The sequence below is a fragment of the Bos indicus genome, chromosome 17 (genome assembly GCF_029378745.1).
Source record: "Bos indicus isolate NIAB-ARS_2022 breed Sahiwal x Tharparkar chromosome 17, NIAB-ARS_B.indTharparkar_mat_pri_1.0, whole genome shotgun sequence".
Classification (NCBI taxonomy): domain Eukaryota; kingdom Metazoa; phylum Chordata; class Mammalia; order Artiodactyla; family Bovidae; genus Bos; species Bos indicus.
Window position 1 is genome coordinate 62,351,901 of NC_091776.1, and position 27,985 is coordinate 62,379,885.

The following is a 27,985-nucleotide window of genomic DNA, read 5'->3' on the forward strand; positions in this document are numbered from 1 at the left end:
TGCTGTTCTTTTTTATGTACTGCAAATAAGGTGTTTTTCAAAAATTTTATCTAAATGTCAATTTAAAGAAAAAAGTAAATTATAGTACAAGTATATGCATATACGACAAAAATTGTTAAGTGCTACTCAGAGAAATGAAATGAGTCTTTAGTAGAATAGGGGTCGCTTATCAAGACGTGGCTTAGCCTCAGTGAAATAAAGGCAGGGGTCAACCACTGAGTTCCACCACTCCCCTGACACTGTCTGCAAAAAGTATACACGTGTGTTTCTCAGGAAAGGATCAAACTTTTCCCCCAAATTCTTAAAGGAAGCTGTGACCCAATCATGATCACTCACAAACTACGACTGTGATTCAATTCTTTTTGCTCCATTTTCATTGTTCACTAAGGAATGTTCAGCTTCCTAATTTACTAATAGTACTGATTACTAACTTGCCAGGTCCCCTAGCTAAAGGCAGGCAGTGTTCTGGATACAAGATTCAAAAAGTCTGAAAATACAGACCTCACTTAAAATGAGTAAATGGACATCTGGTTTTCAGGTTAATCTCTTATAAAACTGGTCCGGCAGGAATGTGTCTCATTCGTTCTGACCCAGTCTTGAACTTACAACACTGAGACCAGCCTGGAGGGTCAAGTGCGCATTTTTCCCGGCTTACCTCTCCGTCTCTCGGGGCAGGGGCTGCGAGTGCTGCTGAGGTGTCGAGACTCAGTGTGTCGCACAGGGCCCACCGCACAGGGGCTGCCGCACAGGGGCCGCCGCACAGGGGCAGGCCAGAGACACCCGTTAATTACGTGCAGGATACAAAGGCTATTTGGCCCCAAGAGGGGAGGGTGGTAGGTGTTGACAGTGTGACACACGCACAGAGGGGACAACGTATCTGTGTGACAGCATCTCCTTGGGTTGAGACGGAGAAAGAAAGAGTTAGAAAGTGAAGAGCCATAGTGTCTTTATTGAGTTTTTAGTCCAGAATACAAAGCAAGGTGCTAGCTGTTGCCTCAATGATAGTAGAGCGGTCAACAATGGCTTTTCCTTCCCGTTAAGGCAAATTACAGAAGGAAGTGTGTCAGATGGACAGAATGAGATATTTGAATCTGTGGAAAGTCACTTTGAAAGCTAGTAGCAGTATTGCAGTGTAAAAGGCTTTCCATGTACCCTTTGCCGCACACCCAGCCCGTGTATTGGAAGGAACTTTCTTGATCCAAGAGATTCTTCTGGCAGAGTTTCTCTTTTGAGACCTTTAGCGTGCAAGGGTCATTTTTCTTGGTCTTGTGGCTGATCTCTGAGCCTTCCATTACTGGATGAGTAAGAAAGCCAGCGTGGTTCTTTAGGAGTTCTTCTGAGGAACTCTGACTGTGACCTGTGAGGGGAGCAGAGAAGCTGTTAAATCTGCATGCTTCCCTGTGGTCCGCAGGCCTCCTCAGCTGGATGCTGCCGGAGCAATAAGCAGAAGGGTTCTCCTTATTTTCCAACATCTCGACAACCAAATGGTCGATCTGAGCAACCTGCTAGGGCTATGTTCTGCGTTAAGATCACACTCGGCCTCCCCTTGACCCAGTCTTTCTCCACTGGGGGTTTTTCCCTCTTCTCAGGCTCTATAGAACTCGGTGTATGACAAAGCCCAGCAAAGGACTGTGTAAGCACAGTGGTGGTCAAGTCCCTACTTATTCTTCACAAGGCATAGCAGAGACCGGATCTTTACCCTCTTTGGTAGCTTGCATGGCTTAAAACAAGAAACCTGCAGTCAACACTGGTGGAGCCCAGCACAGGGAGAGGGCAGAGAAGGCACCCATACTCACGGTCTTCACTTCGGTGTACGCCTGCAGCCCGTATTCCCCCAGCTCCCGGCCACTCCCAGACAGCTTGTAGCCACCGAACGGCGACTGGGCCCCAAACACGTCATAGCAGTTGACCCTACAATTTAAGATGAGATCTCAGGAGTAACTCGCTGGGGCAGGGATGAAGTATCCTGCCCCCTCAAACTTCCTGTATTGCTCTAAAATTTAACTTTAGAGCAAATTTTACTTTAGAAAAAGGGAGGTGAAGAACCCTACTAAAATCATACAGGGGTTCAAAAGCAGGCCGTGTGAAACAAAGCCATAAGTTGTCTGGTCCTTCATGACATGGATGTCAATACCAGCGTGCACCAAATGCTAGCTTCCCATTTTAATGAATTGTTTTTGCTAATTAGGTGCTGTCTATATGGCTCTGTTCTGGATATTTCATATAAATGGAATCACACGACATGTGACCTTCTGTGTCTGGCTTCTTTCATTTAGTATTGCATTATCCATGTTGAAACAGGCATCAGCACTTCATTCCTTTTATGGCTGAACATTCCATCGCGTGAATAAACCACAGGTTGTGTGTCCATTCATCAGCTCGGGGGCGTTTAGGCTGTTCCCACTTTTTGACTATCGCGAATAGTCTATGAATATTCAGGTACACTTTTTTGTATGGATGTGTGTTTTTTTTTGCCTCCTGGGTATACACCCAGGAGTGGAATTACTGGGTCCTAGGATAATTCTATGTTGAACTGACCGGGGAACTTCTGCCAGACTTGTCTGTAGTGGGTGCAACATTTTACAGTACCACCAGCAATGTGGGAGGGTTCCTGTCTCCACACCCTAACCAACACTTGGTATTTTCTGTTTTTTACATTACTGCTGGCCTAATGGGTGTGACATAGGTGCTAAGCTTTGAAAACCAGGGTGACACAGATGCGGACCCTCAGCGCTGGCCTCCTCACAGCTTGGTGAGGAGCCCAGTCACCCAGCTGCTTGTCCAAGAAGTGCGTCACGGACATACGCACCAGAGGGAAGTTTAATCCCCTGGAGAAGGGCATGGGAAACCTCTACCCGCTACCCCACACCCAGACCCAGGAGGCACTGAGCCTGGTACCCCAACTCCGGGATGTGAGCAGGGGAATACCAAAGAGCCCGGCTTGGGATCTCTGCCAGGGTTGTGAAGGGTTGCAGGAGGCCCTTACCACACAGTGCCAGCCTGGAGGGCCTGGGACAGGTAATTGGCCTTGTCCAAGTCCTTCGTGAAGACAGCTGCAGCCAGCCCGTACTTGGAATTGTTGGCTCTCCCGACGACTTCCTCCATGCTCTTGAACTTCAGAATCTGCATCACTGGCCCAAAGATCTGGGATGAGAGAGCATTAAGGGTGGGTGTGGCAGACTGAGACCCATATGTTAGCCAGCTCTCCCCAGCGCTGAGCAGGTGGTTCTAGCAGCCCCCAGACTCACTGGAGCATGAGGGAAGGAAGCCAGCCGGTGGCCACGGGCCTTACATACCGTAGCTTATTTCTACCTGTGAGGTAGGGGTTTACACTGACAAGTTACATGTACATTTAGTTTCAAAGAACTCAAGTCAGTCGTTCAGCCAGGCACGCATCAGATGCTGAAGAAACAGCTATGAAGAAGTTAACTATGCACAAAACAGGATCTCTGATCTCAAGATGTTCCAGGTTTATCTTACACCTTCCCTGTCTTATTTCTGAGCCATTTCCAGGAATCCTGCTTCCTTTTAAGTGGACAACGGGATTTAGAAACCACAACGTGGGAATCGGGCGTGCTTCTTGTCGTTGCAGTGTGGCTGCTCTCAGCCCCATCAGGGGACAGCCCAGGGAACGGATCCTGATGCAATCCAGTGACTGGCCTATGACCAGGACATGGGCAGAGGGGGAGCCCAGAGGAGCTACCTGGCCCGAATGAGTGGTCGGAGGCGGGAGGTCAGGAAACGCCCCGAGAGGTGATAATCAAGCTGGGACACCACAGGAGCAGAAACTGGCCAAGCCAGAGTCAGGGGGAGGAGCAGGGAGGAGGAAAATGGAGTTCCAGGCACCAGCGCCCATTCTTTTTTTTGGCGCCCATTCTTAAAAAATCCATTTGCCACTAAAAGGAAGTAGGACTTTGTGAAGAAACGGCTGATGCCAGGACTGGGTAGAGAGTGTCACGAGGGAGGTGAGAAGACTGCCAGGAGCCCGTGTCAGAGCTGGAGCAAGAGATGGGGCGTCGTGCACTGAGGGCGCTAGCAAAGCAAAGGAGCTCCTGCCCTCCTTGGAAAATGAGTATTTTCCCTTTCCGTTGAGAATGGAAAAAAAAAAGAATCAAAGTAGTCATGATGGCGAAAAGAGGCAGAACTTTGTTGTATTTTCCTATCCTGATTTTTGCTCTTTTTTTTGAATCAATGGAAGAGGGTGGCAGTGTAATATTTTCCCTGTGTAAGGCTGCTAAAGGGCTTCATCCTCCCAGGGGAGGTGGAATGAGTCTGAACTCCACAAGGGCAGAGTACAGGTACTGGATACCCCCGGCTCTCCAGTGTCTGTAGAGCACCTGGCACACAGTAGGCACTCAGAAATGATTTGTGAAGCAAACAAATCAATGAGACAGTTGCTGCCCTACGTTCATAATCAATACCAAGGAGAAGAAGATCAAGGGACTCTCGCCATGTGGGGAATTCTGGCTTCTGACCTAGTCCAGTGTCCTGCTTACATGAAGTCCATGAGAAGTACTGGGAAGAGTCATGCCTTGAGTCACCGCTCACGGGACCAGAACACACACAGGACCTGCAGGCTTGGCCAGGGAATTCAGATACTGCCCCAAACCACTGGCAGCCATAAGAGGCTGAAGAGAAGTACAAGGTCACAAGTGAATTGCAAATGGTTTGTCTTATGCACTGAGCCAGGATTTGACCCAAGGTCAGCAGATGGGTCATGGGTCAAGATGCTGGACTGAACTGTCCACTTTTCCTCCTAAAAACATTCCCTCAAGCGCTGGACCCATACTGACCTCCTCCTTTGCGATGGTCATGCCATCTTGCACGTCTCCAAACACAGTGGGCTGGATGAAGTAGCCACGGTCAGCAGCCGCCCCTCCACCACACAGCAGCTTCGCCCCCTCCTCCTTCCCAGATTTGATATAGCCAAGGACCTTCTTAAACTGCGTTTCATCCACCTGAGGGAGAAGGAGCCCAGAGTTATACAGATGCTACAGCCAGACGTCTCCTAGCTTCATTCTTAGAACCACACAGGCATGGAGATACCTGGGAAATGGGCCAGATCATGAATGCTCCACACTCAGTCACTTCAGTCGTGTCCAACTCTTTGCAACCCCATGAATTATAGCCCACGAGGCTCCTCTGTCCATGGGATTTTCCAGGTAAGAATACTGGAGAGGGTTGCATTGCCCTCCTCTAGGGGATCTTCCCGACCCAGGGATCAAACCCACATCTCATGGCTCCTGCACTGGCAGGTGGATTCTTTACCATTAGCATCACCTGGGAAGCCCAGATCATGAATGCTGCTGCTGCTAAGTCGCTTCAGTCGTGTCCGACTCTGTGTGACCCCATAGATGGCAGCCCACCAGGCTCCCCCGTCCCTGGGATTCTCCAGGCAAGAACACTGGAGTGGGTTGCCATTTCCTTCTCCAATGCATGAAAGTGAAAAGTGAAAGTGAAGTTGCTCAGTTGTGTCTGACTCTTAGTGACCTCAAGGACTGCAGCCTACCAGGCTCCTCCGTCCATGGGATTCTCCAGGCAAGAGTACTGGAGTGGGGTGCCATCGCCTTCTCTGATATTAAGCCTACCATTTTTGTTTTTCAAGTATGAGATTACTAAAAATTTTAACTAGTATGAAAATACATTGATGGTAAAGGTATGTTACATACTCTGTAATATTCATATACTATTAGAAGAACTGATAAAACAGGTTAATTATACCTCAATTTAGAAAGGAAAAAAAAAAGGACTGTAAGCTGGTACAGCTCTTTGGGCAAGTGTCTTAAAAATTAGACAAAAAATTAGATGTTCATATCCTTTGACCCAGCTATTTAACTTCTAGGAATTTATGCTACATGTGACAAAGGGACCTGAACAAGGATAGTCACTGGGGAACATCTTATAAAAGCAAAAAGCAGAAACAATTCTAAGTATACATCAGTAGAGGAGCTGGTTAATATAATTGTGGTATATCCATATATTGTATCATCATTAACAACAGATCAATCAACACAGAAAGACAGCCTAAGATATTTCTTAAAGGGGAGAAAGCTTGTAGAATGATATATATTCCAACTTTTGTTACAACAAATATACCAAAATGTAATTCTGTGTGTGTGAGTGTGGTTGGTTACCTACGGAAAATGGACATGGAGGGGAAAAGGGGAATCTTACTTTTTACTGTAAACTCTTTTTTTATGAAGTTTCTAATACAAATCTATATTACCTTAATAATTAAACAGCCACAAACCACAAAGCAAAATGAGAGAAAAAGAGATGCTGTAATGGCAGATACATGTCTTGATTCATTTGTCGAAACCCATAGAATGCACACCACCAAGAGTGAACTCTAATGCAAGCTATGGGCTTTCGTTAATAATACAACAAATATATCAAACCGAGGCAAGATGTTAAAAACAGGAGAAACTAGGGAGTGGAAAGGTTTGGGGTTTATGGGAACTCTGTACTTTCTGCTCATTTTTCTAAAAAAACAGAATCTGTTAAAAAAAAAAAAAAGGGCTGCCTTGGCTGGCCCCAGATTCTGGGGAGTGAACACCAGCAACACAGGTGCCCCAGGACAGTGGAGCTCACAGAGAAGCCCTCGCGGGCCCCAGAAGTGGCTTCAGGGCTGCACAGAAGGGACTTGTGGGGGCAAGCATCCCTGATGCCTGGTCCTATGGCTCCTCCTCCCTGGGAGGAGGTGGCCCGCACGGGGCCCTGTGGAGTGAGCCCAGGACAGCTGGGTCTAAGGACAGTGCTGGTAAAAGGACCAGGATATGAGAGGAGGTGGTGGGGAGAGGTACTGCTGTGTTTCTTACTGTGATTATTATTGACTATTAATTCAAATGAATACATGCTCATGGTAAAAAAAAAAAAAAAAAAATTTTTTTTTTTTTTAAATTTTCGATCAAACAGCTCAGAAGAGTATAAAGTGAAATGAAGTCCCTCTGCTACCCATACATGGCCTTCTGCTCGCCTCCCAGAAGCAGCCGCAACGAACAGGTATGTGTGTGTCTTTCTGGTCAAGGCATTTTTATGGATGGCCAAGGTCCAGAAAACACATGTTCCCTTTCCCATAGACACTCCTCCTATTTATTATGTGTGTGTAACTTACCAAGGGTAAGTGTAAGTGTAACTTTCTACTGTTAGTTTCCACTTCACGGCCACTCTGGGAGTTAGGAAGGGTAGGCGTTACGGGTGAGAGACTGGTGGCTCCGAGACAGCAGGTGGCTTCCCACGGGCACACAGCTGGTGCCTGGCAGAGCTGAACCTCGGAGCCGGGCCTGCCTGACTCAAGAGTCCAAGGCCCTTTCTGCTTCTCCACGGCGGCTCTGGACACTTGAGACCTGAGTGCCACCACCGAGCTTACCTGCGGCCCCTGCTCAGTCCGGCTGTCAAAGGGGTTCCCAACCACACGAGACTTGGCCCGGGCAACACTCCGTTCCACAAACTCGGCGTAAATGTCCTCCTGCACAAAGGTCCGCGAGCCTGCACAGCAGCACTGGCCCTGGTTGAAGAACAGGGCGAAGTGGGCCTGCTCCACGGCCCAGTCCACTGGGAAGGCAGAAGGCAACCACGATCAGAGAAGGAAAGGCCTGGCCCCTGTGGCGGCTGCTACCTATTAACACTGCCAATAGCACTCACACCCGCTGGGTGCCAGACCCCATGTGGGAACAAGACAGGCCTGACCTCTCCCTTCTCCAAGCACGGAGACCAAGTGGCAGACAGACACGAAGAGCAGTGGTCCTAACCCACTACGGTCCTGAAGCCAAGGGCGGCTGGAGGACAAGCCAGCTGGCCTGCGACCATCAGGGAAGACTCCCTCAAGGCAGACACATCTAGGAGCATCTCAACAGGACCAGGAGAGAGGACGTGATGGAGGGAAAGTAGCCTGATCTGACAGCAAGCTGCACAGCTGGGCAAGTCAGTAGCTCAGCCCAGCTGGATTACAGACAGCAGAGAGGAGAAAGGCAGGAGACAGGCCACGGCCACACAGGCCGGAGGGCCACGCTGAGGAGTCTTTCATCCTGAGGCCCTGGGCGCAGAAACCAATCCAATGGATGATAAGGATTGCAGAGCCGAGTGGGACCACAGGGGACACAGCTAGTGGCGAGTTGATATCAGACCTCTGCCTCCCACCAACCAAAAGAAAACCTTACTATCAGCATCTGACATGATGATATTGGGACTCTTTCCTCCTAGCTCCAGGGTCACTCTCTTGAGGTTACTCTTCCCCGCAGCAACCTGGATTAGGTGGCCAACCTACAGGGAGGCATAAACAGGGACAAACTCTTAGTAGAGAAGAAAAGAGCCAAACGTTCTCACAGGCACAGAACAGAAGTCCCCACAGCTTGAGGGAGCAGCTGGATGAGAAGAGACCTGGAGAATTTCACCACATCTGGCCACTCACTCACATAGCAGCCCCACCCTCTGAGCTCGCAGGATGATGACGATGTAACGACAAGTCAGAGTCACTGCCGTGTGGCTTCTACCTCCTGAGCACCATCTACATACCAGACACTGTGCTAAGTGCTTTGTGAGCACTGAGGTCAACCCTCTAAACAACCTCAGAGGGAGGGCCGCCTCTCCTCCTCCGTTCAGAAGTGTGGGAGTGGCAGCTCAGAGTGGTCAAGTCACTTGCCCACTTGCCCTGGAATCAGAATTCACACTGGGCAAACTGCGTCAAGCACCAGTTCAGACTTGCATCCCGCCTCCTCCTCAGTGTTCTAAATGGTATCCCCCTCACACAGCAAGGATGGGGTGTTTTTCACCTCCATATTCCAAAAGCCTGGCACAAAGACACCCCTGTGCTTACATGATGGGTGAACACACATTATCTCGGTCGGGAAACCATCCCCTCTGCCAGATTCCCAATATCCCCTTGAGGCGTTGATTTAGGTGGTGACTAACCCCAGAGAGAGTGGACCGTGTCACCTCAGCCACTATTCTGCCGTCCCGCAACCGCCATCTCTACATACAGACTGAATATTTGAAGGCATCTTCGTCTCAGGGAAATCATTTTGAAGATCCCCTTTATTATGCTATTCAGTGTGCCTTCTCTAAAGTCATGGGATAAAGCCTCCCAAAAATTCAAGTTAGCTCTTTAGAATGAATTTTGCTTCTGCTTCCAAGGTAATTACGTTTATGGAATCCCCAGACATCTTATACTTCTTTGTCTCTCCAGGGCCTGGCCCAGAGCAGCACTCACTCATTCATTCACTCACTGAGTACTTACTCTGGGCTAGATCTTTGTTGAATAAGCTTTATCTCACTTACGCCAACCCTGGCAAGTGGGCAGAGTTATTATCCCCATTTTACAGATGGGGAAATGGAGGCTTCAGGAGGCTGACTTGCCTAAGGTCACATAGTTAAGTAAGTGCTGCTGAAACACTTAGTTTGACTCCAATCATCTCCGCCACTACACCATACCTACATCTCTACTGCATAGATACTACCATCCTCAGTCTAAACACAATGACTGGAGCCCCCAAACACATGCAGTGAATCACCCCAGGTCATAATGACAAGGCTGGGATTTGAACTCATGTCTCCCGGAAGCCCACTCTCTTTAATCACCAGGACAGCACCAAGGAGTCTGACACAGCCCAGGTGCTTTGACGTTGGGCAGGCCGGCACCTCTGGGCTTTAGAAGTCTAGACAGCCTTGGCTTCTTTGTCTCACATGGGATGTCAACCCACCCCCTGGCCCCACAGCAGCTGGAGTGTCGACCAGTCTACAGAGGGCTCCACCCTGATAGACTCTGCTGGCACACCTGGGCCCCTTGCACGAGCTACTCAAAGACAGTCCTGGGGCAGACCCCCATCAAGTGCCCAGAGGCTAATCTTATTATTATTTTTTGTTTTGATCGCACCACTTTCAGGATCTTAGTTCCCCAACCAGGAACTGAACCCCGGGCCACAGCCGTGAAAGCACCAGGTCCTAACCACTGGCCCACCAGGAAATTCCCCCAGAGGCTGATCTTGAACTCACTGTCCTCTGAGGACAAGGGCGCTTGAGCCAAATGCACCGCAAGCCTGAGGTGCTGGGATGCCTTACCTCAGTGGAGCCGGTGAAAGCCACTTTGTCCACGTCCTCATGGGAGGCGATGGCAGCTCCCGCCGTGGGGCCAAATCCAGGAATAACATTGACCACACCCGGAGGAAAGCCAGCCTGTGAAAAAAACACCAGGGACACTGGAGTCATTCTCCTGCTCCAGAGTCCAGGCAGAGGAATATGCATCCCTTCCAAGAGAGGCTGAGACAGTCGGCGCAGCACCCAGGTAAGCAGTCTTACTGGGTGCTGCTCAGGAGCTCTAGATGGTGCAGTGAGGAACCCGTTTGTGGGATTCCCTGTGGCTGCTGCCCCTACCCCTGTGGCACTCAGAATGATAATCTTCATAGGGGTTGCTGTTCAGTCACTCAGTCATATCCGACTCTGCGAATCCGTGGACTACAGTATGCCAGGCTTCCCTATCCTTCACCATCTCCTAGAGGTTGCTCAAATTCATGTCCATTGAGTCAGTGATGCTATGGAATCATTTCATCCTCTGCTGCCCTCTTCTTTTTGCCTTCAATCCTTCCCAGCATTGGAATCTTTTCCAATGAAAAGGGGTCTGGCAATGAAACCCAACATAGAAAAGAGGGGATGGGGGGTCACCTAGGCTGAAGTGTGATGAGCAGAGGTGAAGGGGGTCAGGCCCTGGCCCCACCGGGGGACCCCTCATCAGAACTCCTATAGGACAAGCCTTTAAAAAAGGCATTTAGAGGTCAAGACAGACACAGCCACGCACCTCCTTAATCAGGTTGGCCACATAGAGGGCAGTGAGTGGAGTCTGCTCAGCCACCTTCATCACAACCACGTTTCCCGTCGCCAAGGCTGGGCCCAGTTTCCAGGCTTGCATCAGGAGCGGGAAGTTCCACTGCAATCAACAGCAGCCACTGCCAAAACCTCAGCCAAGAGCTACAGCAGCCGCAGAAAGCGGCAGCCAGAGAGCAGAGACTCTGAACCTCTCCTGTTTCCTTCACAACTCCATTATAGATGAAGACAGACGAGTGGGCAGGTGGCGGGGGACAGTATCAGCGACTCATGCTCATTGATGCTTTTACCAATGTGGCGGCACCACACTGCATTTACACTGCCCTCCCACCCTCAGACAGCTACTCTCACTTCCACTTTTCAGATAAGGAAACCAGTTCCTAGGGGTATCAGTGACTTGCCCAAGGTCACAGAGTTCGCACACGGCAGGGCTGGTTGGTTTTGTTAAAACCCATGTTCTCAACCACTGCCCAGGCCACCATCCAACATCACCCCACAGACCTTCCCACCTTGGCAATGAACCTGCCCGAGACTGCTGCCTCCCACAGCACTCCTGGTAAACCTTCACGTGTTTGTTTTGAGTCTGACTCACTGGGATGATCTGCCCACACACTCCCACAGGTTCATGGCGGGTGTAGCTGAAGTAGTCCCCGTCAATGGGAATGGTTTTCCCATGGTATTTGTCAGCCCAGCCGGCATAGTAACTTAAAAAAAAAAAAGAAAAATAACAACTTAATCAGTGACTGTCAGGGACCCTGTAAACCCTGGCAGAAAGCAAAGACTCAGACTGGTCCAGCTGGGTCTTTCTGATAACTGCCCTTGCTCTCGGCTTTATTTCCAAAGAGTTAGCTAACCACTAGGGTCTCAGTAATTCATTCTAGATAACTAACCTTGAAGCCTCAGACTCACCTGGGGTGCTTGTAAAAAAGCACCAAATTCTAGGTACCCACTTCGGACTTATTCAGTTGACTCTCTGCGGCCTATGCCCAGGAGTCAGTATTTTTAATAAGCAGATATATTAAACTGTGACTGTCTTACCAGTGCAGCACCGTAGGTTACTATCTGAGAACCATGGCTCCACTCTAGTGGGAAAGTGCAAACCCATCTAACAGCTGGCACTTGTGTGCACAACACCGTACTACCACTGAGGGAGCAGTGACCAGAGACAGATCAAGGACTGAGTTACCATCCAGACACACAGGGACACCACTGGTGAAAAAGCACTGCAGGATAGTCGAGGGGAAGAAGAGCCATGAGTGTGCAGTATGTACTGATTTTCAGGGAAGCAGGAAAATGAAAGACGGGGAGAGATGTAGCACGCGGTGTGAGAGAGCTTGCAGAAATGAACGTGTCTGCTGCAGTTGGCCCAAGACCAGAGTTGACCTCAGTGTGAACATGGGTGGGTGACCCTGGGGAAAAAACAGCCAGGGAGTTATTTTGCCAGTCTGTACAAATTAAGGCACTGCTGCTCCCTTCCTCTTAGGCCTATACGGTGTGTGTCTGCATGCCTCAGGACAGATGTTGAATCAGCACAGAAGTATACTGCTCAGACTCAGGAGGGCCTGGCGCTCTGCCTGGGGTTCACCCAGCCACTCCCTCTTGGGTATTCTTGCAGAGTACTCTCGATCTTGGCACGCCTGTCATTTGGAGCTGGAAAATTCTTCACTGTGGGAGCTGTCCTATACCTGCTAGGATTTTTAAAGCATCCCTGGCCTCTGTGCACGAGATGCCAAGTAGCAGCCCTCCCTCCCAGTTGTGACAACCAAAAATGCCTCCAGACATTACCCACCGTCCCCTGGGAGACACAGCGGCCCTAGCTGAGAAGCCCTGTCACAAGAAAGAAGCACTGTTTTGTTCTCCAGCCCATATGTCTTCGACACTGCTTCTTCCCCTCCACCCCGTCCACATGGGCACGGGGCAGCAGCCATTATTTGTATAATGACCTGTCCACCCGAACCACAGCTGGTCAGACTCAATCAGGGCCGCTCCTCCAGGAAACTGGCATGAGGACTAAGGGGCTGAGGTCAGTCTGGCTGGAATCAAGCACAGAGAAGAAAGCCCAGGTGTGTGCAACCAGGTTCCAGCATGCAGACAGGCCCAGGCCCTAAAGAGGCTGGGGTAGTCGATCAAAAGAACGCAGCAAGGAGGCAGCAGTGACAGTCAATGGCCTTGTTGGTTTAGACCCCTCACTCCCTGTAGCTGCCCAAGTTAGCCTGAAACCTCTTATTCCTCATCTTGTATTTCTCGGTTATTAAAATGTTTATGGTTAAACCCAAAGCTAGCAAGAGGAAGCAAATAATGGAGAACAGAGACAGACGAAATGAAAAACAGAAGAACAACAGAATCAACAAATTCAAAAGCTGGTTCTTTAAAATGGTCACTAAGTTGACAGACCTTTAGCTAGACCAAGAAAACAAGGGAGGGACTCTCTGGTGGTCCAGGGCTAAGACTCCGCACTCCAAATGCAGGAGGCCCGGGTTTGTTCCCGGGTCGGGGAACCAGATCCCGCGCGCCACAACTAAAGATCCTGAATGCCACAACTAAGACGCAGCACAGCCAACTGAATCAATAATGTTTAAAAAGAAAAAAGAGAGAAGCACAAATAACTGAAGTCAGAACTGGAAGTAGGGGATTATGATTATAAAAAACGAGATCGAAATGATTAAGAGAGAATGTGATGTGCCACTATAGCCAACAAAGCAGATAACCTCCAAGAGAGGGACAAATTTCAGCTAACCCATGAACTGCCAAAACTGAAAGAGAAGACATGTGCGACTCAATTACAGTCTTGGTACGGAGGGACGGTCCCCCCTGAGAGGGAGTCTCACGACGTTCCCCCAGCTCCTGTGATCCTTTCACAGCCCTCCAGCAACACTCCCCACCCACTCACCCGCCCCCACCCCACCCTCCCCCTCACTGGCACGGCCACACCAACAGCAGGAAGCCTGCGCCCATACCGCAGGCACTTGAGGACCATGTCCAGATCCACCAGGTAGGAGATGATATAGGGCTTGCCGTTGTCCAGGGTCTCCAAGGCCTGAGTGAAAAAAAAAAACAAGATCAGCACAGACGGGTGGGCACAGGAATGAATCAGAGCAAATCAGGCGATGAGCAGCACGGAGGCTCAGCATGGTACGAGGAGGGCTGGTGGCCCCTTTGTGCTGGATTTCAAGGCACTTCTGGGCCTCTTCAATGGCAGGGAGCATGAGGCGGGGACGGGAGGAAGGAGGCACCAACTTCTCATTCAGTCATTTCATAAACATTTGTTTCAAGCTTCTGCTCTACGGCAGAGCGATGTTAGGAATACAGAGGTGATCGCTGGGAGCTTATAGAACAAAGAGCCAGCAAATAAGGACACAAATCATTAGTCACAAGTGTGAGGACCAGGCAAGGTCGAGTAGATCATGTTGAGGGAACAGGGCTTTATCCTAAGACTACGGGATGCCATGGAAGGCTTAAGAGCAGAGTATCATGGTATAATTTGTCTTCTAGAAGGTTCACTGTGGCTGCTATGTGCAGTATGGATTGGGAGAGGTGAGGGTATTGCCTCCTGGTTTCTTCTGCCTCTTGCAGCCAGGGAGGAGGCCCAGCACATAGCAGGCTGTCCATCTTCTGGGCTGTCTCCAGGAAGGCCTCCCCATCATAGCCGCCTCCCCACCCGTCTCCTTTCTTAGCCAGACCCATCACATCAAAGGAAACACTCAAGAGGCTCCCCAGGTTGATACAGGGGCAAACCCCAAAGGTCTCCCCTACACCATTCTGGTCAGTTACTTGTCAGCGATGCAACCCTTTCCTGACTATCCGTGGGATGTCCATTCTCCGTGTAGGTTGAGAAGGCAGGAAGTTGGGGACTCACTGCCAAGTAGGTCCGGTCTCGCTCAATCAGATCAGCCAGGCGGTTCAGCAGCCGGCCCCTCTCGGACGCGTCCATGCGGCGCCAGGGCGAGCCCAGCTGGAATGCGGCCCGGGCAGCCTTCACTGCTCTGTCCACGTCTGCCTGGAAAACACCCACCCAGGCACCTCAGGCCTTCTTAGCAGTAACCTCCTCCAAATACCTCCTGACCCACTGCCAAACGCACCCACAGGGGCTCCAGTCGATACCGGTGGAGACACTGCCTCAAACAGTTCCTCCCAGCCTCGAACAGCTCTGTCGACCAGGTTTAAGATGAGCAGCTGGGCTCCTTTCCTTCTCAGGAGTCAGAGAGGGAATGAGGATGCTGATGGTTTCCCATTTCCAAATCCCCCAAAGAGTTATGTAGGGAGCAGCAATGCAGGGATCAGTACTTAGAAACTGGTCATTTCTGCCCCTGCTTCCTTCCCAAACAAGTCCAGTAAAATTAACCATTCCTTCTGAGATGACTGCAGTCTACAACACATGCAGGTTTAACCAGCTTCTCTCTCCTTGGGGAAGCAATAAAATCAACGCAGCATTTTTCATAGAGGCAGATGTGTATCAGGAGGTGGGGAGCATGGTTGTCATTAATATTAAATACGTTTACCATTAGACTATGAGTCAGAAAAGTATTCACACTTTCTTTTAGCAAAGGAAGCAAAGCTTTAAATGTGCATATAGAAGACTGTCTTAAAGCAGAGGACAGGAAGCATTCTTGAATCATTTGTTAAAGCTTTTTCTGTTTCAAAAAGTGAAGTGTTTTTTTTTACTGAATGTCTAATTTTTTAACTTTAATATTACAGTTTTTTAATTACCATGGGTATATGTAAATCAAAAAAATACTACAGACACCGTAACTAGATCTCAGAAGACCCAAATTGTGTTCAACAAGATTTCCAACCAGCTGTGCACTTCCCTTCTCTGACCTTCAGCTTCCAGGTCTGGGATGGAGAGACTGGATTAGACATTCTCAAATTAAATTCCAAGTCGGCAATTCTACAGCTGTATGAATTCTTGAACTGGGGTACAATCTAGCACTTTTATCTACAAGGAAGAGTTTCTGTGGCTTCACTTACTCAAAAATCTTAATGGGCATTTTAGTTATTAAAGTAATACACGATAGTTTCAGCCATACGAAAATCTATGTTAAAGAGTGAAACCGCCCTTGCCAATCCCCAGCCTGCTTAGCCCTGCCCTGAGGTTAAGTCACCAGTTCTCACCTTGTCCCCTTCAGCCACGTGACAGATGACATCCCCAGTGGATGGATTGACCGTGGGGAAGGTTTTCTTGCTGACGGCATCATGCCACTCATTGTTTATAAAGATCTGCAATGAGAAGGAAAGTCCTGAGGAGCAGCTCTCAACCTGATACTGACCAACAGCAATGTTTAAAAAAAAAAAAAATCAGAGAGAACAAATAGGAATTAGCTTCAGAGGTATGTGGCCTAGAAGTTAAAAGCACAGGCCTTGGAGACAGTCCAAGCTGGAGCACCCACTCTGCTAAAAGTACTGAGGTAGAGCATCAGTCCTTTCAATGCCCTGGTTTCTTTGGCCCGAAAAATGAAGACTACATACCTTCCTTATCAGTTATCTGTATCTACCACTGTGTGACATCACCTCAAAATTTGGTAGCTTAAAATGATTTATTACCATCTCTCACGGTTGGGTCCATTGATTGGGCTCAGCCGGGCAGGGCTTGGTCATGTGGTTGCAGAGCGAGGGCACCTGGGGCTGAAGATACAAGATGCCTGCTTCACTCGTATGTCTGTGGCTACACGGGTGCTTGGGCTTCCTGACTCCATGGCAGACTCAGGCTAGTCAGACCTCTCACATGACAGCTGGCTTCCCAGAGTGTTCAACAACACCAGCCAGAAGCTGGAAGGCTTCTTCTTCCCTTTTTTTTTTTTTCAAAAGACTTCTTTGTTTTATTTATTGATCTTTATTTTTTGGGTCGTGCAGGGTCTTCACTGTGGTGTGAGGGCTCTTTGCTGTGGCACAAGAGCTTCTCTGGTTGGAGCGCAGGTTCTCTAGTTAATGGCACACAGGCTTAGTTGTCCCATGGCATGTGGGATCTTAGTTTTCCCCAACCAGGGATCAAACCCACATCTCCTGCATCGGAAGGCAGATTCTTAACCACTGGGCCAACCAGGGAAGTCCCTGAAAGGCTGCCTAAGATCTAGCTTCAGAAGTCATACAGCCTTATTTCTGCCACCAAATTCCATCGGTCATGTTATATCATAGAAACCACCGTTCCTCTACCACACTACTGTCAGGGTCATTATGAGAACTGAGTTCGATTCTTCTTTTCATCCATTCAGTAAGTATTTAGTGAACATTGCAGTGGGCAGGGCACTGTTCTAGGGTTGAGGACACAGAGTGGAAACCAAACTCAGTAAGGACCTTTCTTTCATGGAGCTGGCATTCTGGTAGGCACAGAAAGTAAAGACACAATTAAATACCCAAGGCAGCCTCAGACTGCAGTCTTAAGTGCAAAAGAGAAAAACGAGATGCAGACAGAGTACTGAAGTGGGGGAAGATAGAGAACTCTAGCTGGGATGGTCAAGGAGGGCTTCCCTGAAGAGCAGACATTTGACTTGAGCCCTGACTGATGAAAGGAGCCAGCCGCAGGAAGAGTGGGGGGAGGAGGAGCAGTGCAGGCCACAGGGACAGCAAGTGCAAAGGCCCCGGGGCAGAAGTCCGTCTGGTGTGTTAGAGAAAAAACAGAGGTGGCCGGAGTTACTGGTGAACAAGGAAGAGAGTGCTAGGAGATGGGGACAGAGAGGAGGGTGGGTCCTGTGAAGCAAGCTGTCCCCTGAGGCTGGGGAAACTGGTCTCAGGAAGCGGGCTGAGGTGTTTCAGTCCCTTTAACCAAGGCTGGGGCAGAGGTCACAGGTGGGGTGAAGTCAAGGCCATCGGTCCAAGGCCTGATTACCTTCCTGTCCCAGGGCTCTCCTGGGCCCCAGCATCCTACCGTGGCCTGGCCCTGGCTGAGGACCCAGGCAGTTGTCTAGTCACTCAGCCAGGTTCTCTGGAAATGTGTGTGGGTATCACTTCATTTGGCTGATCATCAATCTGAAGGGAAAAAAGACACCTCTGTTTCTTCCTGCAGGAGGGCTGGGAAGTGAGCCCCACAGGTCGCTTCCAGTGGAGGGTACAGGTCTGGCATAAAGAGTTCAGCCAGGTGGACCCAAGTTCAAGCTGGACTGGGCCACACCCTGCCTGCGTGCTCCCCTCTGAGAAATCAGCTTCACCCCCTGGTGAACTTGGAGGAGAGGGAGGCCCAGGGGCAGGAGCAGAGATAACATCCGTGGAGGAAGGAGGAGGGCCTGGCACACAGTCTGTGACCACTCTGAGCATCTGTTCCCATCGCCACCCTGAGTGCAGGCTCAGGGTTCCAGGCTCACACCCACCGCTTCACGGACGCACTTGAAGCCAGAGATGAGTAGCTACAGAGAGAGGCAGGCCGCAGCGGCGGAGTGAGACGGGCTAGCCTTGAACTGTTCCCTGCCTTTGACCAGGATGTCAGCGCCTGGTCCCATGAAGATGTTCCCCCCGACACCTACATGTCATGGAAATGGCTAATGACTGTTATTTAGCTACTCATTATTCAGCAGCCCCTGTATTGGAAGCTTTCCAAAACGGGATCATTCCCATTTAAACTTCATAGCAAACTAAGGTGAGTTTCATCCTCTCTACAGTGGGGGGTGGGGGTGGGGGACACTGAGGCACAGAGAGGCCAAACCACCTGCTCAAGGTCACACAGCAGTGAAGGCAGAACCCGGATCTGAACCCAGGTCTTTGGAACTCTGAGACCTGTGCTCTTTGCCCAGTTCTCAACTCCAGTCCAGAGCCCATGTCTGCCTTCAAGGAGGTCAGAACTCTTTTTTTCTTAATCTCCACCTTTATGGTTTACCCTACTGCAAGCTTGATTTTGAGTTTTTATTATGGGTGCTGTAAAAAAGCACAGCCTCTAAGCCACACAGACATGGGTTGGAATCCTGGCTCTACCTCTCTCAAGCTGTGACCCTGGGCCAATCCCTTCATCTCCGGATGCTTTATCAGTCTCTGGAAATAATACATCTGGGGGCATAAATGTGAGGGTAAAATTCCACAAGGGGTGTAAAGCTCCTGGGCCAGAACCCCACGCACACCATGTCTCACCACTACAGTCCCTGCGTTCCTCCAGATACCCTGCACAGTAGCACGCAGAATTAGTCTATCCTGAGAAAATCTCCACTGTTATTTCACAAACCTCAGGAGGTATGAAGTGGACAATGGGCCAGTCTGGTGAAACTCCCCAGGTCCTACACCCTTCCCCGCTGGGCGAGGCCCACACTGTCCCCTGATCTTAGTCCAGGATCCTGGCAAGTCCGCTCCCTAGCCTGCCTCTCAGTGGCCTGAATTTGTTGAGTCACTCTCCATTGTTGAGTTTTCAACAATCCATCCTCCCTTCTAACTAACAGGAGAAACTGGAGTTTGCAGGAACCTAGAATCTTCCTTCTGTTTATAGAGTTCCCACTTTCCCTCTCCTAGAACCAGGCTTTAATGGTCTCCTCCTTGGGGAGGTGGGGCAAGGGGGGAACTAGGGTGAGAAGCGTTCCAAGACTGAGGCACTGCCGAAGTTCTGCTTCAAGTGAGGAGAGTCTCATAGTGACTTCTTGAATAAACACAAGAGCAGACTCCAGGCCAAACACTTCCTGACCTCTTGAAACCCAAAGCCTAACTTACATAACATGTTAACTCAGTCACCCTGGGAGGCGGTCCTACCAGGCTCTCACTTACCCCTTCTAGCCTCTAGAGCACGAAGGATGACACAGGGTGCCTGCAGGAGGGGCCTGGGCAGGAGGAACCAGAAGGGCCCCGGAGCTGCCTCAGGAGGGGCCTGGGCAGGAGGTACCAGAAGGGCCCCGGAGCCGCAGGGCGAGGAGGGAGAGAGCAGAGGCCAGGACCTGCACTGGTGCTGCGGTTCTGAGGGGCATGGGACAGACACGGGGAGCGTCCGCACTCAGCAGCAATCACGGACTTCTGTTTTGTAAACTGCTTTTTTTATGAGTGAGTTTATCTTGGACATTATTCCACAGGCATATCTGTCTCACTATTTTAAGCAACATAGCAGTCTTCAAAACTTAACAGACCTCAGTTTGTTGAATCATGTCCTACAAATGCACTTTAGGACAAGTTTTCACTACAAGCAGACCTCAGAGATATTTTATTTTCAGTCCAGACCACTGCAATAAAGTACTGTAATAAAGGGAACCACATGAATCTTTAGGTTTCCCAGTGCATATGAATCTTGCCTGGAGAATCCCAGGGACGGGGGAACCTGGTGGGCTGCCGTCTATGGGGTCGCACAGAGTCGGACACGACTGAAGTGACTTAACAGCAGTGCATATGAAACGTTTGTTTACACTATACCAATCGTTTTAGGGTGCAATATCATGGTATCTGGAGAAGGCAATGGCACCCCACTCCAGTACTCTTGCCTAGAAAATCCCATGGACGGAGGAGCCTGGTAGGCTGCAGTCCATGAGGTCGCTAAGAGTTGGACATGACTGAGCGACTTCACTTTCACTTTTCACTTTCATGCACTGGAGAAGGAAATGGCAACCCACTCCAGTGTTCTTGCCTGGAGAATCCCAGGGACGGAAAGCCTGGTGGGCTGCCATCTGTGGGGTCGAACAGAGTCGGACAGGACTGAAGCGACTTAGCAGCAGCAGCAGCAGCGTGATATCTAAAAAAAAAAAAAAAAAAAAATGCGCCTACTTTGAACTGAAAAAAACCTTACTGCTAAAAAGTGCCAGTCATCTTCCGTGCTTTCGGCAAGCTGTAATTTTTTTTTTTGCTACTGGAGGATTTGAAATACGGTGAAAATTACCAACACATGTTGGGAAAAAAAGCACTGACAGATTTGCTCCATGCAGAGTTGCTACAAACCGATTTGTAAAAAAAAAAAAAAAAAAAAGCAAAACACCACAGTTTCTTCAAAGTGCAGTAAAGCACAGCGCAATTAAATGAGCTCTGCCTGTACTCCTGACGGTGCTGCTGCAGTGAACATCTTGACTTGATGTGCATCTTTGCAAAGCTGGGGCAGGTTACTGTATAAAAATTAGAACTGCTGAGTTGCAGGATAACATGATCCTTGGCTTCCTCAGATATCTTGTATTCCAGGTCCCCGCAGATTAGGAAATGCAAACAGAAACGTGGTGAGGGGAGAAGCTGGGGCAGGGACAACAGAGCTGAGAGCAGGACTGCAGGACCCTGGAGAGGAGTCTTAACGAGAGGAGTCTTAACCAAAGCGAGGACACAGGGATGGTCCAGCGCAGCCTCCACCCATGTCAACAGACAGTCATCATCTGCCCATGGTCTCCAAGAAAAGGTTAAATGCCCTTCAGTAGCTCCAATTTACAGACACAGGACACACTCTAGAAAGACCTCATTTCCAAGCTCAGATGCATGAAAGAATTCGGGATCCATTACCTAGGAAATCTACATCCCTGGAATATGTTCTTTTCCCTAAGAGTAAGCAAATGCTTGGCTTTCTATCCTGGATAGCTTCTGCTGGCATCTGATTTTTCAGTGGCAGCTGAGTACTTTATGTCAAAGAGAAAACATATTATCTTTCGTATTGCAAGATCCTAAGGAGAAACGTTCAGAATCTGAACGTTGGAATGCCACACGCAGTCACACTTTTCCACACAATCATCTAGATATCTCCAGGTTAGTTTGGGGTTAAGGCCAAGGGCGGAGAAGGCAATGGCACTGCACTCCAGTACTCTTGCTTAGAAAATCCCATGGACGGAGGAGCCTGGTGGGCTGCAATCCATGGGGTCACTAAGAGTCGGACACGACTGAGCGACTTCACTTTCACTTTTCACTTTCATGCATTGGAGAAGGAAATGGCAACCCACTCCAGTGTTCTTGCCTGGAGAATCCCAGGGACGGGGGAGCCTGGTGGGCTGCCGTCTATGGGGTCACACAGAATCGGACACGACTGAAGCGACTTAGTATAGCATAGCAAGGCCAAGGGCAGTTACCTGGCACTGCCCCCAAGCCCTCCTCTGTCTCCTCCACATCCCCCAGGGTCTTTGGTCTCACATTCCTGGACTTTCACCACTTTCAAGATGGGAGGGCTGACTCCACTGTGGACTGTTTGCCAGACAGGCAATTTCAATTTGTCAACATGCCTGTGGGCTTACAGTTGGGCAATCTCTAGCTCACTGCAATCCCTTCTCTAGCCAATTTCAACACTCCCAATATGTCCTCACAATCTTGTTCACATTAACTCCACAATTCTTTGCAAAAAGGCCCTTCTGAGTAGAACTCTTAGGTTCCCATGCCTTGCTACTAGAACACAAGATTGTAAACAGTTTCATAAATGTCAACCTTCAATATTTACTGAGCAGTAATTATATTCCAGGTGGCTCAGCGGTAAAGAATTTGCCTACCAGTGCAGGAGAAGCAAGTTTGATCCTGGGTTGGGAAGATCCCCTGGAGTAAGAAACAGCAACCTACCCCAGCATTCTTGCCTGGGAGATCCCACGGATTAGAGGAGCCTGGAGGGCTACAATCCATGGAGTCAAAAAGAGCTGGACATGACTGAGTACACACACATAGACACAAATTATGTTCCAGTCTTGGTGTGGAAATACAAATGTGAACACAAACTTGGCTCCTCCCTTCCAATTTAAATATTCAGTTCAACTATCTCATAAATATTTACATCTTTGTTTGACCACTGACATTTGCTCACTCTTGTGGACCTCCGTGATGGAGCTCTTGATCTGGCTCCGCCTCCCCAGATCCATCAGCTGCCTGGAATCAGATGACCTAACTCTTCCTTTGCAATCATGTTTTTCTTCTGCTCTGACCACCCTGTGTTTGCTAAGTTGCCTGGGGGGCTGCCCTCTTTCCCAGGCCCCTCTGGGCTCTGCTTCTGTCCTTCCCCAGAGGACAGGGGCAGGGGATGGGCAGAGCATGGGGACTTGGGGTGGACTAGCCCAGACCACCCCTCCAAGGGAGCCCAGATGACCTTCCAGACCAGGGACCAGCCTGAGTCACCTCAGCATCCCCAGGGCACATCCACGCTTGGTACAGGGAGAATTGATGCTTTTGAACTGTGGTGTTGGAGAAGACTCTTGAGAGTCCCTTGGACTGCAAGGAGATCCAACCAGTCCATTCTGAAGAAGATCAGCCCTGGGATTTCTTTGGAAGGAATGATGCTAAAGCTGAAACTCCAGTACTTTGGCCACCTCATGCGAAGAGCTGACTCACTGGAAAAGACTCTGATGCTGGGAGGGATTGGGGGCAGGAGGAGAAGGGGACGACAGAGGATGAGATGGCTGGATGGCATCACTGACTCGATGGACATGAGTCTGAGTGAACTCCGGGAGTTGGTGATGGACAGAGAGGCCTGGCGTGCTGCGATTCACGGGGTCGCAAAGAGTTGGACACGACTGAGCGACTGATCTGATCTGATCTTGACCATAGGGCCTGGTCATGAGGCATCATAGCATGGGGTCTTGTGTGTTAAGAGCTAACAGAGCTAATCTTGAACGCTGGTTTCACACAAATGTGAACTTGACCTCCCTGAGGCTCAGTTTCCTCATCTATGCAATATGGTTCCTACAATTGTTGGGAGGACGAAACGTGAAAATGTAGGTTCAAGTTATCAGGCGCAGCGCCTGACAGATCGTAAGTAATCAGTCATCACGGTTATGGGGTCACAGTTCACATGTATGTCCACAACACACATGGCCAGTCTCAACGTTGTCCTAACCCAGTCACCTCTAACTTAGCCGGTTCCCAGCATGCTCTGGACATACTGAACAGCATTTCTGTTTCTTTATAATAGAAGCAGAAAAAACCAAGGTGGGGCCAGTGAAATCCTCCGATTCCCTGGGTTGCCCAAATCTACTGTTTCTACAAAGGCTCTCACAGCTTCTCAACAAGCAGTAAAAGCAGTGCAATCAGCGTGGGGATATTTCACTTGACTCGTTCAGCCTGCAGCCAACTCCGAACCACAGCCTAGCCCAACAGAGGTTCTGGTTCATTCCATAAGACTGCAAGGAAAACAAGATAATTCAAAACTCCTATTCTGTATATATCGCCTGTTAGCAGTGGTAACAGGAATCCATCCAGGACAAGTTGAGGCAAAAGGACCCCAAGAAAGTCGACCAAAACACCCCACTGTACCTCTTCTAGTTAAGAAACAGAAGTGAGAAGGAAAAGATCCATTGCCTATGCCACCCTCTCTTCAAGGAGAGACCCAACAAACTTGAAATGCAGCATTCCGCACCCCCAGTCACCACCACCATGTCGTTGGATGAGAAAATGCAACGCCTACAGAAGCAACTTCAAAGCCTAGGTCACAGCGCCTTTGGGGCAAGCTCCAGGATCCAGAAGAGTTCACTGAACATCAAGGAGTCAATAATCCCCAGAGAAATGTTGGAGCATATGATCTAGTTTGTACCTAGAATCCCTGGTAAGAAACTTAAAACGTTAGGATTAGACCATGACATTCTTGCTAGCAGGGATTATAAGAACTCAACACTGAAAACCCAAGGAGCTTTAAAATGTGCCTGTACAGCAGAATGTCATCCTCACGTGAACTGCTTTGCAACCTTGGAAAAAGTAAGATTGGAATCTACTAATTTAGGAAGATAACCAGATGCATTGTTTAATGAGACAGAGCTTCAGAAGAGCAAGTGCAAGGATCTCATTTAAATAGGAAAAAAAAACCACCTAGTGCAAGCTCACTTGCCCAATGCTCTTATATATGCACATGTGCACGCGTGCCCGCAAATTTACCACCTAACATTGTTCTTGGAGGGAGTGCAATGGAATATGCTGGAAGTTTTACTTCTGCATTTGTAAACAGTGAGCAATGGTTACTTTTATGATCTCAAAGAAATGTGATAAAAGCAGCTGCAGAAAGATTTCACTCGGCGTTACAAACTAACCCTAGAGAGAACTCTAGATTCAGGACCTGTGCTATTACCACGGATATGCGCGCGCACATCTGGACCCAGTTTCCTCACCTCCACATGAGCACAAAGGAGGAGGATCCTTATTAGAACCTGTGGCCACAAAAGCTTGGGGTGCTGCCGTCTTTCCGTCGATATTTCTGCGTGATATGCAAGTCTTTCAAGCGTGAACTCCTTCCTCCTCAAGCAGTCTACTGAGGAAGCAGCAGCTGCTGCCTTTTTGGCTTGTGTTATGCAAAGGGCATCTTATTTTATCCTTTGTTTCTATTCCCTTGCTAATGACGATTTGTAACACACTTTAAGGGGCTTCCCTGGTGGCTCAGTGGTAAAGAATCCGCCTGCCAATGCAGGAGAAGAGGGTCCAATCCCTGGGTGGGGAAGAGCTCCCGGAAAAGGAAATGGCAACCCACTCCAGTATTCTTGCCTGGGAAATCCCATGAACAGAGGAACCTGGCGGGGCTACAGTCCATGGGGTCGCAAAAGAGTCGGACCCAACTTAGCAACTAAACACCACCCTTTAAATCACACATCTACCCACTGCCAGGGTGTAGATTTACAGTGAAGCTCCAGACCAGACAATCAAGTCCCCTGTTGAAAGCAGCCAGCCAGAGGCAGGCTCCCCAGCATCTTAGGTCAGCAGTGACCCCTATATTCCCACCTAGAGTTGCAACAAAAATACACAGAAGTTTCTGGTTATTGGCTTACTCTTGGGAGCCCAGATGTGAACCCCAGCCTGACCACTGATTTGAGTCTTTGGGTAACTCACTGCATCTCTTTGAAAATTCAGTTTTTTCATCTGTAAAATGGAGATAACCACAGTACCTACCTCACCAGGCTGCTTAAGGATTAAATGGCCAATCAGGTAAATGCTTAGACTGGTGCGAAGGAGGTGCACAGAGAATAGGAGCTGTGACTCCTGCAAGTGCCCGTGCAGTGAATGAGCCCCTGTGCTCATTTTCCGGCCCCTCCCCAGGCCGGAAGAAGAAGGGGAAGCTCAAAGAAGGGCAGCAGCTACACTTGTTGTAAAAACAAAACGAACTCTTTCATAACCAGTCTCCTTCTCGGTGAATTCTCCAGCACTTTACCCAAACTCAAAGGTCAAGAGAAAAGATGTGCCAAAGTCCTGGTTGACCAAGAAGTCAGCCACTGGGAATCGAGGTTATACTGGAAAATCCTTGCTTTGATCAAAGAAAGAACCCTTGGAAGGTGCAGACACCACCCCGGGATGACACTGAGGTGGCAAAGATCCCAGACCTTTTCCAATTCCCAGCAGTGGAAGCAGCCAGGACATCAAGTGGCCACGGCCATGGCCTTGGCCTCTCCACTGGGGAACTGGTGAACTTTTAGTTGAAAAGGACCCCTTTTTCCTGTTTTCCCATTTGGTCGAGGGCATGAGTCAAGGGATAAAATATGACGAAAAGACAAAACGGCTCCTGCAAAGAGGGTCTTAAATGGACATGTCCTCTGGATGAGTGACGTCCGGATGACTCTGCGCAGGCACAGGGACGACTAAGAGACCCGAAAGCCGAGGACGACTGGGGAAACAGCTGGATCAGGGAGCCGAGGTGTCCGAGGCGCTTAAGGGGCCAAACTGCTCGCGGGGAAGGAAGGGAAGTTGTGTAGAAAGAGCAACTGTGAGCAAACCCGTGGAGACCCAACGGGGTAAACTGAGGCCCGAACAGATCCAGTCCCTTCCCACTCGGCAGAGAACAAAGCACGGGGGCGGCCTCACCTGGTTGTACAAGACTTCAGGCTGCTGGTTGGGGGTCGGCACGGCCTGGGTGGCGGCGGACAGCAGGCGGCGGCCCTGGCGGGGTCCGAGGCGGGCGGCGGCAAGCGCAACGGCGCGCAACATGCCGAGGCCGGAGCTGGGACAAGGGGGCTCGAGAGGGCGGCTGGAGCCTGACTGCCTGCGGGGCGCGTTATCACGCGGGGCTACCTCTCCCCGCCCCCTGCGCGGCCGCCAATGGGCAGCCGTGGGGCGGGGCGGCGGGGCCCCGGGGGCTTACGCGCGCCTCCCCCACGCCCGGGGCGGAGAGCCCTTCCGCAGCTCGTCTCCAGTGCGGAAGGGGCGGGAGTGAACCTCGGGGCTGACCTCCGAGGGGCCTCTCACTGCCCCATGCAGGGCGCGCCGCGGGTGTAGAATAAGAGGCTCTCCCGAATTCAGTGCACGTTGACTGAACCCCTAATGTATACAGGCCTGAACTCGAGCGCCCCTGGCCCTGACTTGCGGGGGCTTATACTCTAGGGCATTACTCCCCAACCTTTGGGCACCAGGCACCAGTTTTGTGGAAGCGGGTGTCGGATGGTTTCAGGATGATTCAAGCCCATTACATTTATCGTGTATTTTATTTCCAGTCTAATGCCCCCGCTGATCTGCCCGGAGGTACCAGTCGGTGGCCCAGAGGTTGGGGACCTCTGCTCTAGTGGGAGAGGCCAACCTTAAACCAAACACGAGATAATTTCAGATAGTGAGAAGGGATGTGAAGGAGATGAAGGAAAGGTAAAGAAGGACTTGGGGCTGAGGGCGCCCGTGGCCAGGAATTGACCCTGAAACCTCAGTTGTAAAGATCGTGTGACTAAGAAAGTGTGGCAGGAGGAGTGGGGAGAAGGGCAGGGCCCTGCGATGGGGCTACCTGACTTATGCTGCAGAAAAGACCGAAGGCCAGGGAACAAGGCGGAGTGAGTTGAGAGGTGAGGTGAGAGAAGTGGGCAGGGCAAGAGCTGGAAGGATCTTAGAGGCAGTGGGGAGGGGTTTGGAAGGGAAGGATTCATCTAGGAGAGACAGTGAGTGATCCTGTAGAAGGATCTCAGTTCCCTGCTCAGGAATTGAACCTGGGGAGCCTGGATAGAAACCAGGAATCCTAGTCAGGGAACTAGATCCCACATGGTGGCAACTAAGGATTCCAAATGTTGCAACAAAGATCAAAAATTCTGTATGCCCCAACTAAGACTCAGCACAGCCAAACAAATAAACATCAAAATATAAAAATTTAAAAATAAACAGGCTTTTCTGGATTAAGCCTGTTTCATTGGCTAGAAGTCAGTCGTGTAGTCATTCCACCACATAAAGGAGTCTAGGAGACAGGCTGTGCCATGTGCTTAGTCTCTCAGTCGTGTCTGAACCCTTGCGACCCCATAGACTGTAGCCCACCAGGCTGCTCTGTCCATGGAGATTCACCAGGCAAGAGTACTGGAGTGGGTTGCCATGTCCTCCTTAAGGGGAGGAAACAGGGTTCTGTGCCCAGAAAGAAGGGGAGATAAGTTTGGGAATCAGCTGTAGAGATAAACTGCAA

The 27,985-nt window shown here is 49.8% G+C and overlaps 1 protein-coding gene and 1 long non-coding RNA gene across 9 annotated transcripts in view; one reads left to right on the plus strand and one right to left on the minus strand.

Moving 5' to 3' along the window:
* The window catches only part of LOC109571184 (uncharacterized), a 57,045-nt gene that overhangs the window by 11,211 nt on the left and 17,849 nt on the right, over positions 1-27,985 (plus strand). For 2 of the 8 annotated variants that reach the window (XR_011561294.1, XR_002182618.2), the window contains exons 3-4: positions 6,916-7,002; positions 9,881-10,279. This is a non-coding gene — a long non-coding RNA (uncharacterized lncRNA). Of the gene's footprint in view, positions 1-6,915; positions 7,003-9,880; positions 15,707-20,874; positions 23,909-27,985 lie in introns of those variants that run through there. The other 6 variants (XR_011561295.1, XR_011561298.1, XR_011561297.1 and 3 more) reach the window with 6 other exon arrangements.
* Positions 930-26,627, minus strand: ALDH2 (aldehyde dehydrogenase 2 family member). The gene is made up of 13 exons (XM_019977442.2): positions 26,422-26,627; positions 15,928-16,032; positions 14,672-14,812; positions 13,773-13,852; positions 11,408-11,519; positions 10,790-10,918; positions 10,057-10,170; positions 8,160-8,262; positions 7,370-7,554; positions 4,794-4,958; positions 2,987-3,144; positions 1,797-1,911; positions 930-1,357 (listed from the first exon to the last, which is right to left on the minus strand). Exons 1-13 carry the CDS (start codon positions 26,542-26,544, stop codon positions 1,325-1,327), a joined length of 1,563 nt encoding a protein of 520 aa, XP_019833001.2. The 5' UTR covers positions 26,545-26,627; the 3' UTR covers positions 930-1,324.

Bases quoted from the DNA above. Each gene is read 5' to 3' on its own strand.
- ALDH2 (XM_019977442.2), bottom strand. From the start codon at position 26,544: ATGTTGCGCGCCGTTGCGCTTGCCGCCGCCCGCCTCGGACCCCGCCAG. The intron at 7,555-8,159 runs GTAAGGTTTTCT...CTGCCTTCCCAG, and splicing joins CATCATGTCAGATGCTGATA to TGGACTGGGCCGTGGAGCAG. The intron at 4,959-7,369 runs GTAAGCTCGGTG...CTTCTCCCTCAG, and splicing joins GGACTGAGCAGGGGCCGCAG to GTGGATGAAACGCAGTTTAA.